The 15,770-nt window shown below is 36.1% G+C and overlaps 1 protein-coding gene across 4 annotated transcripts; it reads left to right on the forward strand.

The window, feature by feature from the left end:
* Positions 1–10,086: 10,086 nt before the first annotated feature.
* LOC149833226 (Polynucleotidyl transferase, ribonuclease H-like superfamily protein) lies at positions 10,087–14,974 on the forward strand. 4 transcript variants are annotated; one of them, XM_090012751.1, is made up of 11 exons: positions 10,087–10,484; positions 11,124–11,254; positions 11,374–11,562; positions 11,662–11,774; positions 12,456–12,572; positions 12,652–12,766; positions 12,860–13,075; positions 13,447–14,142; positions 14,353–14,433; positions 14,578–14,657; positions 14,759–14,974. In XM_090012751.1, the coding sequence occupies exons 1-8, from the start codon at positions 10,180–10,182 to the stop codon at positions 14,097–14,099; spliced, it is 1,839 nt and encodes a 612-aa protein (XP_089868877.1). In that variant the 5' UTR covers positions 10,087–10,179; the 3' UTR covers positions 14,100–14,142; positions 14,353–14,433; positions 14,578–14,657; positions 14,759–14,974. The 4 variants fall into 4 exon arrangements, with proteins under 4 accessions (XP_089868877.1, XP_089868879.1, XP_089868878.1 ...); XM_090012753.1 differs by having other exon boundaries at positions 13,447–14,136; positions 14,268–14,433; XM_090012752.1 differs by having other exon boundaries at positions 13,447–14,136.
* The last annotated feature ends 796 nt before the right edge of the window (positions 14,975–15,770 follow it).

The raw sequence follows: 15,770 nt of genomic DNA on the forward strand, positions 1-15,770 counted from the left end.
AAAATCATGTTTTTTCGTCGAAAAAACATGATCCAAGAATCTATTCGCACTAAATAGATCATGATAAACACATCTAATGGTTCAGATCTATCACAAAACACTTAAAACCTATGAGACCCAACGGGGCAAAAAGAGAAATGGGGCCTAATATTTTCATTTCTCATCTTTCGTTCTGCCCCATTAGGCCACATCAAAAAGCTTAAATGTTGGTATTTTTTCTCACATGTAACACTGTAAATGTGATCTATAGGTTTTGTTTAGTGGGAACACGCTTTTGGATCACCAAAATCTGACCTGTATACAAGTTTTTTCGGTGACCTAAAATGAATGACAATGAAAACATCAATTTTTTTGGCTCATAAAAATATATTTTTCATTTAAAAAATATGATCCAAGAGAGGATTCCCACTAAATAGAGCATGCTAAACACATCTAACGGTTCAGATCTATCATAAAATACTTCAAATTATAGGGCCTAACGGGGCAGAACGAGAAAATAACTATGGGGCCTAACGGGGCGGAACTGAGAAAAGAGGGCCTAATATGTTTTATGATAGATCCCAAAGATTGGTTGTGCATAAGTGTAGCCCAAAATATATTGCTTGGAACTCATTTGCATACACTGTTTTTTTTTACAGGCATCCAGCTTTCAATTTGCAGCCACTAATTATCCTTCCAAAATTTGCACACCAACCAAGCCATTTGGCAGGTTCGTGTAAGCGACCTCTTGTCAGAAAGAGACGTTTCTTGATTGTTGAGTGAATGAATTTTTAGGGCGTTTGTTTAATAAAGCATGGCGGAAAATGTTTTCCAAGGGGAGGAGACGAAGGTTTCTTTTAAAATCCATTGTAAGCTTGGTGTTTGTTTCAGTTCATGCAGAAAAGAGCATTTTTTTCTTTTTCGATTTATTACGTGGAGACACCGCACTAGGGATTGGAGACCTGGCCGAACAGGTCTTAGCCTGGCGTGGCTGTGCTCACCTTTCCAGCAGCATAAAATTTTGTAGGTGCCTCCGGTTGTCTGGCAGGAGCAGTTAGTGCACGTCACTTCGAATCCCAATGGTATATGGTTGTATAACTGGTAGGGTCTGCGTAAGCCTTGCATAAGCGTATTCGAGGTCTTGCATATCCCATGCACACTTAACACAACAGAAGAAACATAGTCAAACAAATCGATAGTGCTAGGCGAGGCCAAAGTCTTTGGCATATAAGTGTCCAAGCTAACAAAGGATGAGTGTGTCATCTTCCTCTTGTAAGTGCACGAGCAATCAAGGATCTTAAAGCAAGCTACGCATACGAATGAGCATCACAGACACTAGAGTGAGCATAGAGTTTTCAAGAGACACCAAACTAGAGGCATAATAATTTTTGAGGTGTACAGGCCCCACAAAGCATATACCACGTCTCACGAGAGCCTTTTGTCACGGTGAAGAAGGCCTTTCGATCCTTAGGCAAAGCCAGTTGCTAGTATAATATAACAAAACTCTTTAGCCAAGAAGAATCACCATCGCTCAACATGCACTCGTCGAGCCTCTCACAAGGGTGCAAGGTTGGGCTGCAAGACAGGTGATAAAAGGGGACCCCCACATGCTTGAGAATGAAGCTTTTGCATACTCGTGAGTACTCTCGTGCACTTCGATATACTACTCATGAGATATAGGGGTTGTCAAACCAATATCACAAGATGGTGCACCAATGCAAGTCAAGAGCAATGTCTCTTATATAAGTGTTGTTGACGCTGACCCCGCTAGTATAAGGAATCCTAGAACCACTTGAAAATGCAACGTTTTTGGTCTTCAACCGTGCTCCAAATTAAATTATTGTATTTTTACCAAAACACCCACACCACAACCTTCCTTACATATGAATGTGTCAGCAGGATTTTGATATTGACTCAGAGATCCTCAATGTGCATGAAAATACACGGCCCTGAAGTTTGACGGGCCCACATGGTACACTTGGATGAAGTTGCTATTTTTTGTGTTTTAATTTTATGAACGTGTTTCTCATATATGATTGAGCAGAAGAATACTCAATTGTGACACATGAATTCCGCATAAATGTCCTTTATTTGTGTGCATGAAGTTGAGACGGGTTGTAGCACCCCCAAAGCATGACACGTGATCACGATAGCTGAAGAGACCCCTGTAGCATATAGCATGGAGTTGAGCATATGTACTTAGATCTGACGTAATGCTTGCCTATTGAGATGCTAACAAGCAATTGTGTTGCCTGATACCACCGTCACATGCCGTAACAAAGACATGAGCTTTCTACTTAGCAAACACGTGTATCACCAAAGGCCCCACCATAACTCATACACACATGCACCACTTTAGGCTGGTAACGAATAAAGTTCATCACAAGATGCCTCATTGACTCCTAAAGAGTCTGCATCAGGTCTAACACTTTGTTTTTTCTTTTCCTCTGAAATTTTTTTGAAGGGGCAGTCAAACCTGACATCTCTCATGTATCTTGACCATTATGAACGACATTGTTCATAGAAATGCACGTATCAAAGAAAACGAAAAGTGAACTTTATGAAACCCTTAATAAGCCTAAACTCAAGCTTGAGTTTTGCTTGAATGATTAAATGAGTTTCAAATTGGGTTCAAGCTCAGCTTGTCTAAGTCAAGCTCAAGTTTTCTGAAAGCAGCTCGACTCATTTTGTAACCATATAAATTTCCAAGGAAAACAACATATATCAAATTATAGAAAATTTGTTTTGTGATGTAAAAATCTCCTAAACAGAAAAAGCACGATGTTTTCAAAATAAGCAATACATTGGAAATAACATATATTTTAAGGGTCATATCACCTTTTGAAAATATCACAACAAAAATCACTATAATTTAAAGATGTCGCCGGGTTCGAGTTTTGTAGGGTCATGAAAATAAAATCCCAAATCCAGACTTGTGTAATTTTAAAAATTGACAATGCCTGGACAGAGGAACAAATATTGATGCTTAAATCAAATTGATCACACAGGCTCTCATATTTTGGTGAGAGCTTTCTCAGAGGATTTGCATTTGGAATCGGAACCTTTGTTCTTCGCACACATTTCCTTGGCCACAAGCTTCACCTCATCCATGGATCGCATGTACCGCCTATTCGCCTGCCGGCCCGCAGGTTTCTGCGGAGTCTGCAAGCTGAAGGAGGGGTCAGACGGCTGCGATTTCTCGCAAGAAGAGCCGATGTCCGTTTCTGGGTACGAAAGCTTCTTCTTGGATCTCAACGGCAATGTCGCGTTGGTCATCTCTTCCATGGGCTTTTCTGATCTTACAAAACTCTTTCGAGAACGAAGCTCCATTGCAGAGAGAGAGAGAGAGAGAGAGAGAGAGAGAGAGAGAGAGAGAGTAGGGTTTGGGTTCTTTTGTGGTCAGGGATGGTGAGGGAAGAGAGAAACGGAAAACACAAAAAAAAAGACAGAACCTAAGGTTTTCCACTAAAAACTTAGGGTTTATAATATTTTTTTTAGACCCCTTGTGCGCCTAAGATGTTGGGACTGGATCGGGTCGGGTTCTCACACTACCACACTAAAACAAAATAACATAATAAGATTTAAATATTATTATTATTATTATTTAAATTAAAAGGTTAGAATACATATATTTCAACAAATATTTAAAATTAAAAAAAGTAGCCCTTATTATGAAACTGGGTTGACCCATTGGGTCTGAACCCACTTTGACATCGGGTCCATTAAAAAATCCATAATCTTTTTTAAAAATTTATTTTTCTTATCTTATTAACACCAAAATAAATATATTAATTATAAATAGTTCATAGTTTTGGTACTTTCTAACATCATAATTTGTTGATTAAAATATTTCTTGTAAATTATTTATGACCAAAATACCTTTCATTAGAATTTCTTTCGAAAACTACCAAAATGCATCTTGTTAAATTCAAAACACTTTGAAAACACCTTGATGAGTTATGACTCACTAAAATAAATAGTTCTAATGATAATTACAATATTTTAGCAGTATTTTGTCTCAAATAATTCTTGTCATGATTATTTTGCCCTTATTGAACTGAAATGAGTAATTGACCATGTATAATACCAATACTTGCAAAAAAAAAAGAAGTACATTTTTAATTCAATTATAAATCTGAATTCTTTATTTATTAATAATCCTAAAAAATTACAAATTTTATATTCTATCCCTGTTAAAAAAAAATTGTCCTCAATTTTTTTTTACTAAGATACAAATAAATATGAATAATTATCAGGTCAATGACCCTTCCTGTACAAGCCATCTGACCAAGAAAAAATCACACAAAAAAAAGATTCTTAGGCATGTTTCTAGGTTTACATCACAACCCTGCGAATGTCATTTTACTCGCATCTCGTAGCCACTGTTACCAAATTGCTCTCATACCATTTGTAACGCATAAAATTTTTTAACCATTATTATTATTCAAATATTGAAATTCTGAGACTAATTTTTTTATATAAGTAAATCAAATCTTATGATGCGAAAACGATTTTAAAAACAGTTAAGTTACATGATCAAGTACTTAAAATAAAAAGTTCATGTCTGTCAATATCGTAAGGTAAGAGTAGACCCTCGAGGATGCAGCTTGACCAGTCGTTTGCTTCAGTTGCTCTTAATACTTTACGTATATTACCTGTCTCCCATAAAATGGGGGTAGACTCACTAAAGTCTGGTAAAATAACCCAAACTCAAACTTAATAAAATTATATCAAGCATTTAAAGGTAAATACATGATGTATTATCCATCAATGATAAAGTGATAGGTTATAAAACAACATCCCATAAGTCATACATTTCAAGTATTCGAATATAAAACATTTAAAAGCATTCTATCACTTAATATTCTATTCAACATTAACTCACACCATAAAGCATAATCCATATGCGTTTAAGACATACAAGTCATCATCATATATATATATACATATACATCTAAGATATTCAGATTAGCATTATTTTCATATGCATTCTTTATTCTTATAAACTATAACTCAAATCATATTTGACCATTCCAGTGAGAAACACACACATACGTCCTAAGTAAATCATTTAGATATTTTTGATATACATCAATCATTATATATTGAAGTCAAACAATCATAATAGAATCATAAGTAAAGAAATTATTTAGACGTGATGTGTAATTCACCTAATAAGTCACCCTAATCATTTGTAGGAGTGTTGTATCATTCACCTATACACTAATATAAGCACCTTAATCATAACCTCATATCAAGATCTAAAATTGATAAATGTCTGATTCTAGTATCTGAGTTTAACATATAATCATGTTATAACAGAAAAGTCAAATCTACATAGTCATAATTGACGATCTCGACCTACTCACAAGATCATCACAATTTATCATAGCATTTCATTTAATCAAAACAAAGATTTACAAAGATCTACATCAGATCACCTATTTGGGAAAATGTACAACTTCACAAGAAGTAGCGGCCCTGCCGAGAGCTGCAACACCACTCAGATGTTGCTTTTCCTTTTTTAGAGGTGGCGGCACCACTCGGGTGTCGCCTCTTCTTTCATGTCTGTCATCAGCAGATCGGACCTCATATAATAGCAAAATAAGTAATTAACATTTGTGTTTTCACTAATGAGTTTTTTTCTCAAACATTCGTAATGAAAAGGTGGTACGTACATCCTGTCCTCCTTTTTCGGTATCCGAAAGGACTCAGATATTTTTTGGCCTAAAGCATAAGACTTTGGAATTTCTAAATAAATGTTGGGGGTTCTTTATGAGAAATTGATATCTTTCTTATTGTAGTAGTACTATCAGACATGCACGACATGTTAGTACTACGATGATTTGACTGGAGGTTTACGATAACCTCATAGTGTGAAGAAACGCGATGATTAAAATAAAATCACATAAATGGTGATGGTCGTCTTCACAATCAGGATACCCGATTTGGTTTAAAAGACCAGAGCATGTAGAATGCATCGTCAATTAAAATAGAACCTGACATACTCATTCGTCTCTTTAGTTCTGTCAAAAGAGAGGATGTGATGATAAAAAAACTTTGATGGACAAGTTGTTAACAACTACGCTCCTCGAGTAGCAATGACTCAGTATCCCAAATCATCAGAGTTAGAGAACTGGGCTACCAAGAATTATACTAGGTGGTTGATCCCAATGACTTCTGCAGAAGTTCGGATGAATCCCCTTGAACAAGTGGCTTCTAGAGAATTCTCTCTCGGTGATTGGTTGTCTCCTTAAGAACAGACTCAACTAGTTGTCCAGGGTATAAATATGCATAAAATAATAAACTTCCTAACAGTCTTAGTTATTTATACGTTTTTCCTGTGCGTAGCCTCAGGACAAGTAATTATTGAAACAAGATTATCATGCTCATTTTACTTATTATCAAACAATACATCACAAAAGGAACAACACATATCTTAGTCCTGTTCTGAATTTTGACATCTATTTACCTACCAGATTTTTATAAGTCTTACCTGTTTTATGGGGTATAAATGATGTTTAGGTCGATATGACAGGCGATGGTGCAATGCCGTGATGATATCAAGATTTCACTCTTTCTTTGTTGTTTCGCACCTGAATACGTTTTGGAATTTTGTATAAGGGTTTCTTCGAGATTTCTTTTTTTGTATAAATTTTAATTAATAAAAACCTCATTTTGAATCTATATGGTTTCCATAATTGTATGAAGATACAAATTCATTGGGTAAAGGAAAGTTCGCCTATAATGCGCTTAAGGTCTGTTGACTTATTATTTCCAACACTATTTTTTTGCCATTTTAAAGCTTTGAAAAATGATTGATTGCCAAGCTTTAATTTTTTTTAAAAAGATTACAAGTTCAGGATTTTTGGGTGTTACATCACCAATCATGCAACAGTTATTTCAATAATGCATGCTCAAACATGTACATGTAGAAAACACACTCCATATTCTGCTAACTATAATCATGACAACTATGTTCTCTTTGACCATAATAAGAAAAATCACTTCAATTATCATACATTCAAATCATGCTCAACATGATCTCCAAACTACATTCACAACAATTTTAGATATCTACAACTAAATGGCGTGTGTACACATGCAGTGTTGCAATACAACATAGACAATTTAAAAAAAAAATATATATATATATATATATTACAGTCTGAGTTATTTACAACTAAACGTGGTGTGTGTGCATAATTTGCTTATACTATTAATGCCTACACATGCTTTCTACAAGTTTAGTTAAGGTATCTTACTTTAATAATGTAAAGAATAATGAATCGACACCCAAAAGATCAAAGGGTTTCAAAATCAGCAATGATACGGGGCTCACCGCTTGTTGTTGATTCTATCACCGTTAGACTTTAACAACCCTCAATAATTTCATATATGTTTTGAGCAAAACGTGATGCCCAAAAAGCATCATCCCCAATTCTCATAAAGACACCCCAATACAAGAAAGCCAAAATCACACCATTCTTTTATCGCTAGGGGGTCTCAATGTGGACACTTTCACATGTTTGATGGGTGAGTTTGCAATTCTGGAATTGACAGCAGGAGCTGAAGTGATTGGACTTGAGGTATCATCGACATTGAATTTGCATTGTATGAGATGAATGTTGCATGATTGATATGATTGACATGTCTATCGTAAATGCTTTTATGAAATGATAGTTTTGTAAAGCATGTCATGTATGCAAAGTATGAATTCTAAATGTGTACTTGAAAATGAATGAATCATGTGTGAGAACATGAATACATTCTAAAATATATTTTCTTGGTATGCGAAATTATGATATGACTTATATTAAGCATGAGAAGTTGAATCATCTATAACATGTTTATGCATAAAAACACATGTAGTAGAATCATGCATAAGGCATGTTGTAATTGAATTATACATGAAAGCATGTGTAAATGAATCATGTCATAATAGGATTATGAATAAAGATAAATTTCAATATGTCATGTAGTATGCATGAGGCCATAATTACAAGATGACATATAGCATGCACGAGAGCTTGTAAAGTTAGGTCATGCATATGGTATGGACTGTTTAGTCATACATGAGGGTATAAGAGTGTTATCTCATGAGAAAATAACAATTGACTGTAACATATGACTTAATAATAAAAATAACTCTGGACCATGAGTCTATTTGAAGAGTTGGTAAAGCCGAGCTCTCTGAGATGACTGGGTTTGTCCCGATCTCTTTGTTCTCCCGAGAGAGAGAATGGTGGTACAAGCTTCATAGGACATATCAAGTTTTTGAGGGCTAAAGGTGCCACTTATTCCCGTCCCAAGGAAGATAGGGGTCAGGTCTACCAATGAGTTCTAGGTAGTAGTACGACAACTGTGCATAGTTCGGAATGCATTCTCGATTTTTTTCACCAGCAATTTTGGTTTAGCATAAGCAAGACCTGGGACCATGGGTTCGTTCTTCCAACAACTGCATTGCAGGGCTGAATCGCTCAAAAAAGAACGAGTTAAGTCATAGGAGGGTAAATAAAATATATAGAATAATAAATATTCTTATTGTTGCTTATGGATGTCTATACTATTTTTTGTATAAGATGAGTTTGAATAAATAAGAGAAACAATGAATTAGATTTTTTAGAATCACTGCTATCATATGCATAAACATATAGATGTAAACATGTAAAGACTACCAATGTTTGCATATGAATTTCACATGTGAATAAAAAATGCATATTTATGGTCATGTGATTGATCCATTGATACAAGTTACATGCTTGTTTGTTTTACGTGAGGTACTTGTGTGTGTGTGTAAGGCACACAAAAAATGTTGAATAAGGGTTTGTTCCTTATATATCTGAATGCAAATGTGTATTAATGTTATGCGAGTGAACATGCGATTTAATCATTTAAATAATGTATATCATAGTCATGAATTAGATATGAGTATGCTCTTTTTGAGAATAAAGAAAGTGAAAGTTTACATTTTCATGGACTGTTATATTTTATTTCACTTTGAAACATGTTGTGAATTGCGTATTCTCATTCATTTATGCGAACAACTGTCATAGATTTGAATGGATATAATGTTTAATGCCATGAATGTGAATAAATGTGATTTTGAGTTTTATGCATACAACTTACACAATTATGAATGTCATATAATGAATGATTATAAATGTGGTTGATTGTTAATTGAATATTGCTTGTGGATTCTCTTGATCTTCAATTTTTTTTATTGATGAAAATTATACTTTTATTATACCATTACAAACTTGATATGTACTCTTGAAGTTTAGTTTTTGGTTTATTGCGAGCATGTGGTTGATACGCTACTACATTACAAATAACCTTGTAAAGGACTGAAGTGAAGTGCAGATTGTTGTGCGGCTGAAAGCTTCACTCTTAACCAGTACGATCTTTGGAAGATCCAGTAAGTTTTGAGGATTACAAACTTATATCAATTTAACTATATATGTTTGATTTTTTGTTTGTTTGAAGAATTGTAATAATTTCGAATAAGAATATTTATAAATATTGTCTTTTCACTTGTGCAATGGTTGTACTTATGATTTAAAAATTTTAAATCTTTATGTAACTCCTCGATTGTCCTAAACCTTAAATAAATGTATTTCATATTTTTTTACGTGTAAAGGTTTTTTAAGTAATAACCTTAATTGAGTTGTTTTTATAAATGATTTTGTACTGAATTTGATAACGAAAGACTAATATACTCGCGTTTGCAGTCAAGTGAATTGTTTAGTATTTAGAAAAGTTGAAATTAGGCTATGAACTTGTTGACCTATTGTTTTTGAGAATTATACAAAATTTGATAATGAATAAAAAGTTTTTTTTTTTTTTTAAATCCTGAGTTTGAATTTTTTTTAAAAAGGTGGACTTTTTTTTAGGGACGTTACAGTTGAGGTACTTGGTAAAAATTATACCCAAAACCCGTATGGAATATTGCTATTGTAATAGACGTTCAGGTCTAACTTTATGTTATTCTGTTTTCATGTCTGGGGATTCGGGTCGGGTCGGGTGAAATACCCGATACAAACCTGACTCATTGACAACCATATATCTCGGATCAAGACCCTCCCTCGTTGCTTCCCTCCTAAAGAGGCCAAAGGGCCGAAGCTTCTCCCGCTGCTGATCGTCCATCCCTTAAACCCTAAACCCTACGGCTCGTCCCCATCGAAGCTCTTGTCCCCGAAAATGTGGCCCAAATTGCAGAGGGGTTTCTGCAGCAGGATCACGACGGAATGGGGGGTGAAACAGGTGACGAGGTCGAACTTCGGTTCCCTCATCGAGGAGGTGAGGGATCGCATACGGGAGGCCGACTTCATCAGCATCTCCTCCCACAAGTCCGGGATTTACTCCTCCCCGTGGCGCCGCATCCTCCCCATCGACACTCCCGAGACGGCCTACTGCAAGGCGAAGGACGCCGCCGAGAGGTTTGAGCTGTTCCAGTTCGCCGTCTGCCCCTTTCGATTCGACGGGAAGAAGGTCGTCGCGTTCCCGTGAGTCCTCTCAATCTTTGCTTCTTTCTCCCTCATTTCACCTGAAAATCTCGCGGTCTTCCGCGTCGTTAAGACGTAATTGGAGCGATACGATGCGAGTTTTTGCTTAGATACAGTGGATTCATTTGATTCTGTTGGTAATCGCAACTGAAAATTGAATCTTTTCCTTATTTTTGAGAAAAAAACACAATTGAAAATTGCAAGCCTGAAAGTAATAATTCCGTTGTTGATTAGTTTCAATTATCTTGCTTTTTTTTTCGTTGGTGATTAGTGTCAATTTTGGGACACGTGCTACCCACTTCAGATTCAAGCTCAATGCACTAAAATTGTGATTATTCTTGACCATTTCCCGCCAAATCTCAAATGTTTTTCATCCATCTATTGTCATTACAATCCCCTCAAAAAAGAACTGCTGTTGTTATGAATGTGTAATGACAAAATCTGTATATTCTGATAAACACTAGAGTTTCTGTTGTGATCTTGATACCATGACTCCATGAGTATGATATTATATTCTGAAAAATGTTCACCTGTCCTTGAATCAATAGATCGATGGGATATTGTTTCTAGTGCTCAGAAGCATCGATCAATGAGATAATGTTTCTAGTGCTCAAAAGTATTCTGTATATTGCAATGCAGGTATAATTTTCACTTATTTCCACGGGATGAGTTAAATATGGGCATGCCATCATACAGCTTTTCCTGCCAAATATCATGTTTAACAGCCATGGCACATGAAGGTTTTGATTTTAACACCTGCATATATGATGGTGAGCGACTTGATTGCCACGATTTCTCTGTAACTGTTGTTGTCAATGATATTGTTAATTATTTATTTTCAGAAAAACTAATATGTTTTCATGTATGAAAACCCTTGTTTGATTAACAGGCATATCATACTTATCAAGAGTACAGGAATCTGCATCAAAGCGTCGAGTTGCATATTTTGTTCCCAGCGATTGTTTGTTGTCATCTTCACAAAGACAATCGATTGCTGATTCTATATTTGTGGAAAGGATCAGATCTCGAGTGTCTCATTGGAGAGATTCTTGCAAAGATTCTAGCAGTAACCCTGATGGTGTGCATCCTATCATTACTCAAGTCATGAAGAACTTTAAGGAATCTTTTCTTAATTCTATTAAATGTTTTTTTTAGGCTTCATTTTTATGTTTTACAGAGGCTTTGGTGAAATCGTTGAGGAAGATTGTGTTAGGAGCTGAATTTTTTGGTTCAAGACCTTCCATTAGTGTTGATGTTTGCAATGATCGTCAATCCCAACTAGTTTTAGAGGTGGGATGCAGAATGCAAAACATCCTGGTCACAATGTTTTTTTCTTTTTTTACTTGTCATAATTTTAACAGTGTGTAGCCATGAAATCTCACTTTATATTTCCTTAGCAGTATATGTTCCTGTTCGTGTTTTATATAAATGTTTGGTTCAATAAAATTTGCATGTTTTTGCACAGCATTCACATGTTTTTTCATGTATAAAATACCTGTTAGTTAAGATGCAAAAGATTACAGACAAAAGTTGTATGAGAAGGCATAATGTGCACGTTCAAGTTACACAATTTCAGCTGAGTTTGTGTGATTCATGCAACAAGAATGTTCCCAAGTGAAGCTACATGCTTGTGCATATGCATCACATTTAGATCCACGTGCATACACCAGACCCATATGCATGAAGAAGCGCACACACACACATTTTAGTGTACACTTGTCTGCATTCCTAAAAAGGCCAGTTGAAGTCGAGGCCATCATTGCTAGCATATATGCATACATGTTTACTGAAAAAGTGTTTTATGAATTAGCTAGTTGCATATATATTTGGGCAAGAACAAAACTAATTTTTACATGCTGACATTTTCATGATTTTAGTGCCAATTCATTCGTGCTCCTAAAACTAGGTTTAAGTTGACCTTTGGTGCTTGTTCCCCTTGAATTTTTCCTTTATGTGTCTATATTCATGCAGATGCTGAGTAAGTTGTCTGATGATCTCGTACCCTTGGTGGTTCCAGACAAAGATGGTGCACCTAAGGCAATACGAATTATCTTGACTAGTTCAGTTGAGGATAAAATTCTTTTTAAGGTGTATGATTTCTGGCGAACTCTTGCTCTTTATATTTTGGTTTTTCTATTCCTTCTTCACTAACTGGTATCATGTACAGAATGAGCTTAAAATTCTTGATGATGAACAAAGCAAGAAAGCTCGTGGTTTCCGAGAGGTTATTGATGCAATCTCTGACTCTCATAAACCCATTGTTGCATATAACTGCCTGAATGGTGAACTCATGAAACTCCTCTTCTCCACAATACTTGAGAGTTAATCTCTATGTGCAGAATATATGCTGACCTTCATAGAACTGTTGCTTGCAGATTTTGCATTTATCCATTCTAAATTCATATCTCCTCTGCCTCCGACCTTGACTGAGTTCATGTGTTCATTACGGTTTGCTTTTCCAAATGTCCTTGACATCAGCCATCTATTAAAGGAAGTGCCACCACTAAAAAGGGCAAATAATTTACATGCTGCTCTTTCATATGTGAAGAGACGGTTTTTTTTGCCCATCGATATGGAGGTACCACACATAGGTATGACCTTTGACTAGTCAAAATTTTCCATTATCTTTCTCTCTCCACCCCACCTAACTCAACTCATGCACGCACACTCACACACACATTTAACCCAGAAAACTTGGGATAGCAACTACCAAGAAACATGATGGTCCTCAAAATGTTTGATGAATCTTTTTGTACCAAGAATCTTGATGACTGTGTTCTAACACTTCTATTGAAGCTTGTGTGAAAGTTTGTCTTGGATTTTCTTTCTTTTGATGGCTAAAGAGTTTGTTTTCAAATTTTGCTGATTTTAATTGTTGAGCCACATAAGGTTTGCTGGACAGTTTCTTCTAATTATAAGTGCAATATGTTCATAAAAGTGTTCTTGTCTTTACTTTTTGTAGCTGAGGGAGTTGCAGATAACAAGAACCTTGGTCATAATGTTCTAAGGTTCACACACTTATTTGCAAAGCTTTGTTCTTTGATGAAAATATCTCTTTCCGCCTACAAATCATCAAGTAGGCATGACCAAGCATACATTGAGGATTACACAAATATCTTTTATCCTTGCCATGCAAACCTTCAAGAACCCATGGATGGAGATCACTGTGTGTGGATGAATAGTGAAAACCGAGTGAACACAGAAAATTTAGTATTTTTGTGGGGGTTTGGTGGATTTATTTCTCCAGAGGCATTCAAGAGGCAACTTTCTGGTATCCATTATGCTTTTGGTGAAGGATTTGATGTTCGGTTGCTCGATCATAGTTGTGCAGCCATTGCCTTTTGGAAGGCCGATTCTGCCAAGAGATTCATTCAGGATATGGAATCAGGGCATGATGGGTTTCCTGCATTGCATGAAATGGTATGCAATGGGTTGAAAGCTGCTACATACAGGGATTATGAGCGTGTTTGCAAGTTGGGTCTTTGGGAGTTTGAGCTGGCAGAATCTTTGGAGAGAGTTGGTAATGAGTCGGTTGATTTTCCAATGGTGATGAATGTGGACAGTTCAGGTGCAGATGAAAATTATGGCTCCTCACTTCATCTAAATGATCTTTGAGAACCGGTGCCCCTATGGATTTGTCACATGGATACAGGTACAGGTACGGCCATCTTTCTGAAGTTTCCAATGTGATTAGGGGATAGTCAAAATGGAGTATGTGTGACATGGATCTATGGCTTACCACTGTATGGTTGTTTCCCCATTTGTTGTTTTTGCGAATGGTAGCAATGCATTGCATTGGAGCCTATCAAGCATAAAAATTGACAGCACACAAAGTGGATATATTAACTGTTGCATTTTCTGAATAAAGGGAAAGCTGATCGCGAATCAATTAATGACAAGAGCTTCTAACTGGCACGTGGAAACTGCTCTATAGTCATGCCGTTTTCAGGTTTCGCCAACTAAAGCTTGTTATTCTTTTTTGCACTTCCCAAGTTATTTTATACCAACTTATAAAAGAAAACTCCAGGGAGGAGCCAATGCATGTGTTGTGTGTGTGTGTGCGCGCTAATGTTTTCAGTCGTAACTGATGCAGGTGCATGCAGAACCTTGTATTTGTAAGGATATTATTTTGTTCTATTTCTTCCCACAAGTGCAGGATGATGATTGATAGAGGTTTGCTGTGGCTGATTTGAGTTTCTAAGATTAGGCTAGTTTGTTTTTCTTTCTATGGAATTCAGAAAGCCTGATTGTTTTCTCTGCTTCACTTTGATCAGGTGCCGTGGTAACTTATCCATGTTTTGGGTGTGACTGGGTGAAGGGTTACCTTTTTAGCATTATTGAGTTTGGTGAATAATTATGGATATTCTTGGATGTGTATGCTGTTCTTATTGCAACCTGTAATAAAATTGATGGATTCCTCATCTGTCGGACAAGGTGAATGTTGTGAACTTAATGTTTTTTTAATGTTTATTTCTTGACTTTCTTGAGTTCATTCACTTCCCCCTTGTTCTACCTAAACCTTAAACTTGTTGCTTTGCAAATTCGATTAAGAATGTTCAAAGCCAATCAGTGGGTTAATTCGCTTGTAGTAATCCTTGTTTTCTGATTTCCATGGTTGATAGCAATGTTATCAGGATCTAATTGAAATCGGCAGTTGAAGCCATTGGCCATATCAAAAGATTAGCCCAATTTAATCCTGAATCGGTGTTTAATCGAACTTCTTTATTATTTTCTACATTTTTATTTTTCAATTTTAATGATTATTAAAATTTAAAAAAAAATCCCGACCCCAATTGTTTTGGGATGAAGGCGTAGTAGTTGTTGTTGTATTAAAATTTTAAAAAATCAAATTGGCCAATTCAGCCCTACTATATTTGAGCCTAGGAGAGGGGGCATTGGGCCGGGCTGGGCCCGTTTAGATCTCTGCCTTCTGGGCTTTAAGTGCGGCCCGGCCCGGCCCGGAGATGGCTTGGCCCGTTTTTTAACGGTTCCGATTTGAAGAACAACCTATGGCCCGACGATGCATTGGCTCAATGGTCTAAGGTGAAGCGGGCCAAGTCTGGCCTGACCCGACCTAAATTCATTTGTAAATAGTAATGATTAACAAGATCTCAATCTCTGTGTACCCAACTAATTATCTTTCTAGTTTTTATAAAATTAATGCAACTATTAGGTAAATAGTAATAGTTGCCAAGATACTATGCAATATGTAATTAAAAAAAAAATATTATTAAAAATTAATAAATAACTCAGGCCCATCAGGCCGAAGCAGGTTATATGCCCCCT

The sequence above is a fragment of the Nuphar pumila genome, chromosome 7 (assembly GCF_984573655.1).
Source record: "Nuphar pumila chromosome 7, dmNupPumi1.hap1.1, whole genome shotgun sequence".
NCBI lineage: Eukaryota > Viridiplantae > Streptophyta > Magnoliopsida > Nymphaeales > Nymphaeaceae > Nuphar > Nuphar pumila.

Coding starts and splice junctions, on each gene's coding strand:
- LOC149833226 (XM_090012750.1), top strand. CDS start 10,180: ATGTGGCCCAAATTGCAGAGGGGTTTCTGCAGCAGGATCACGACGGAA. Junction 10,485..11,123: donor AAGAAGGTCGTCGCGTTCCC/GTGAGTCCTCTC, acceptor ATTGCAATGCAG/GTATAATTTTCACTTATTTC. Junction 12,767..12,859: donor TGCATATAACTGCCTGAATG/GTGAACTCATGA, acceptor TGTTGCTTGCAG/ATTTTGCATTTATCCATTCT.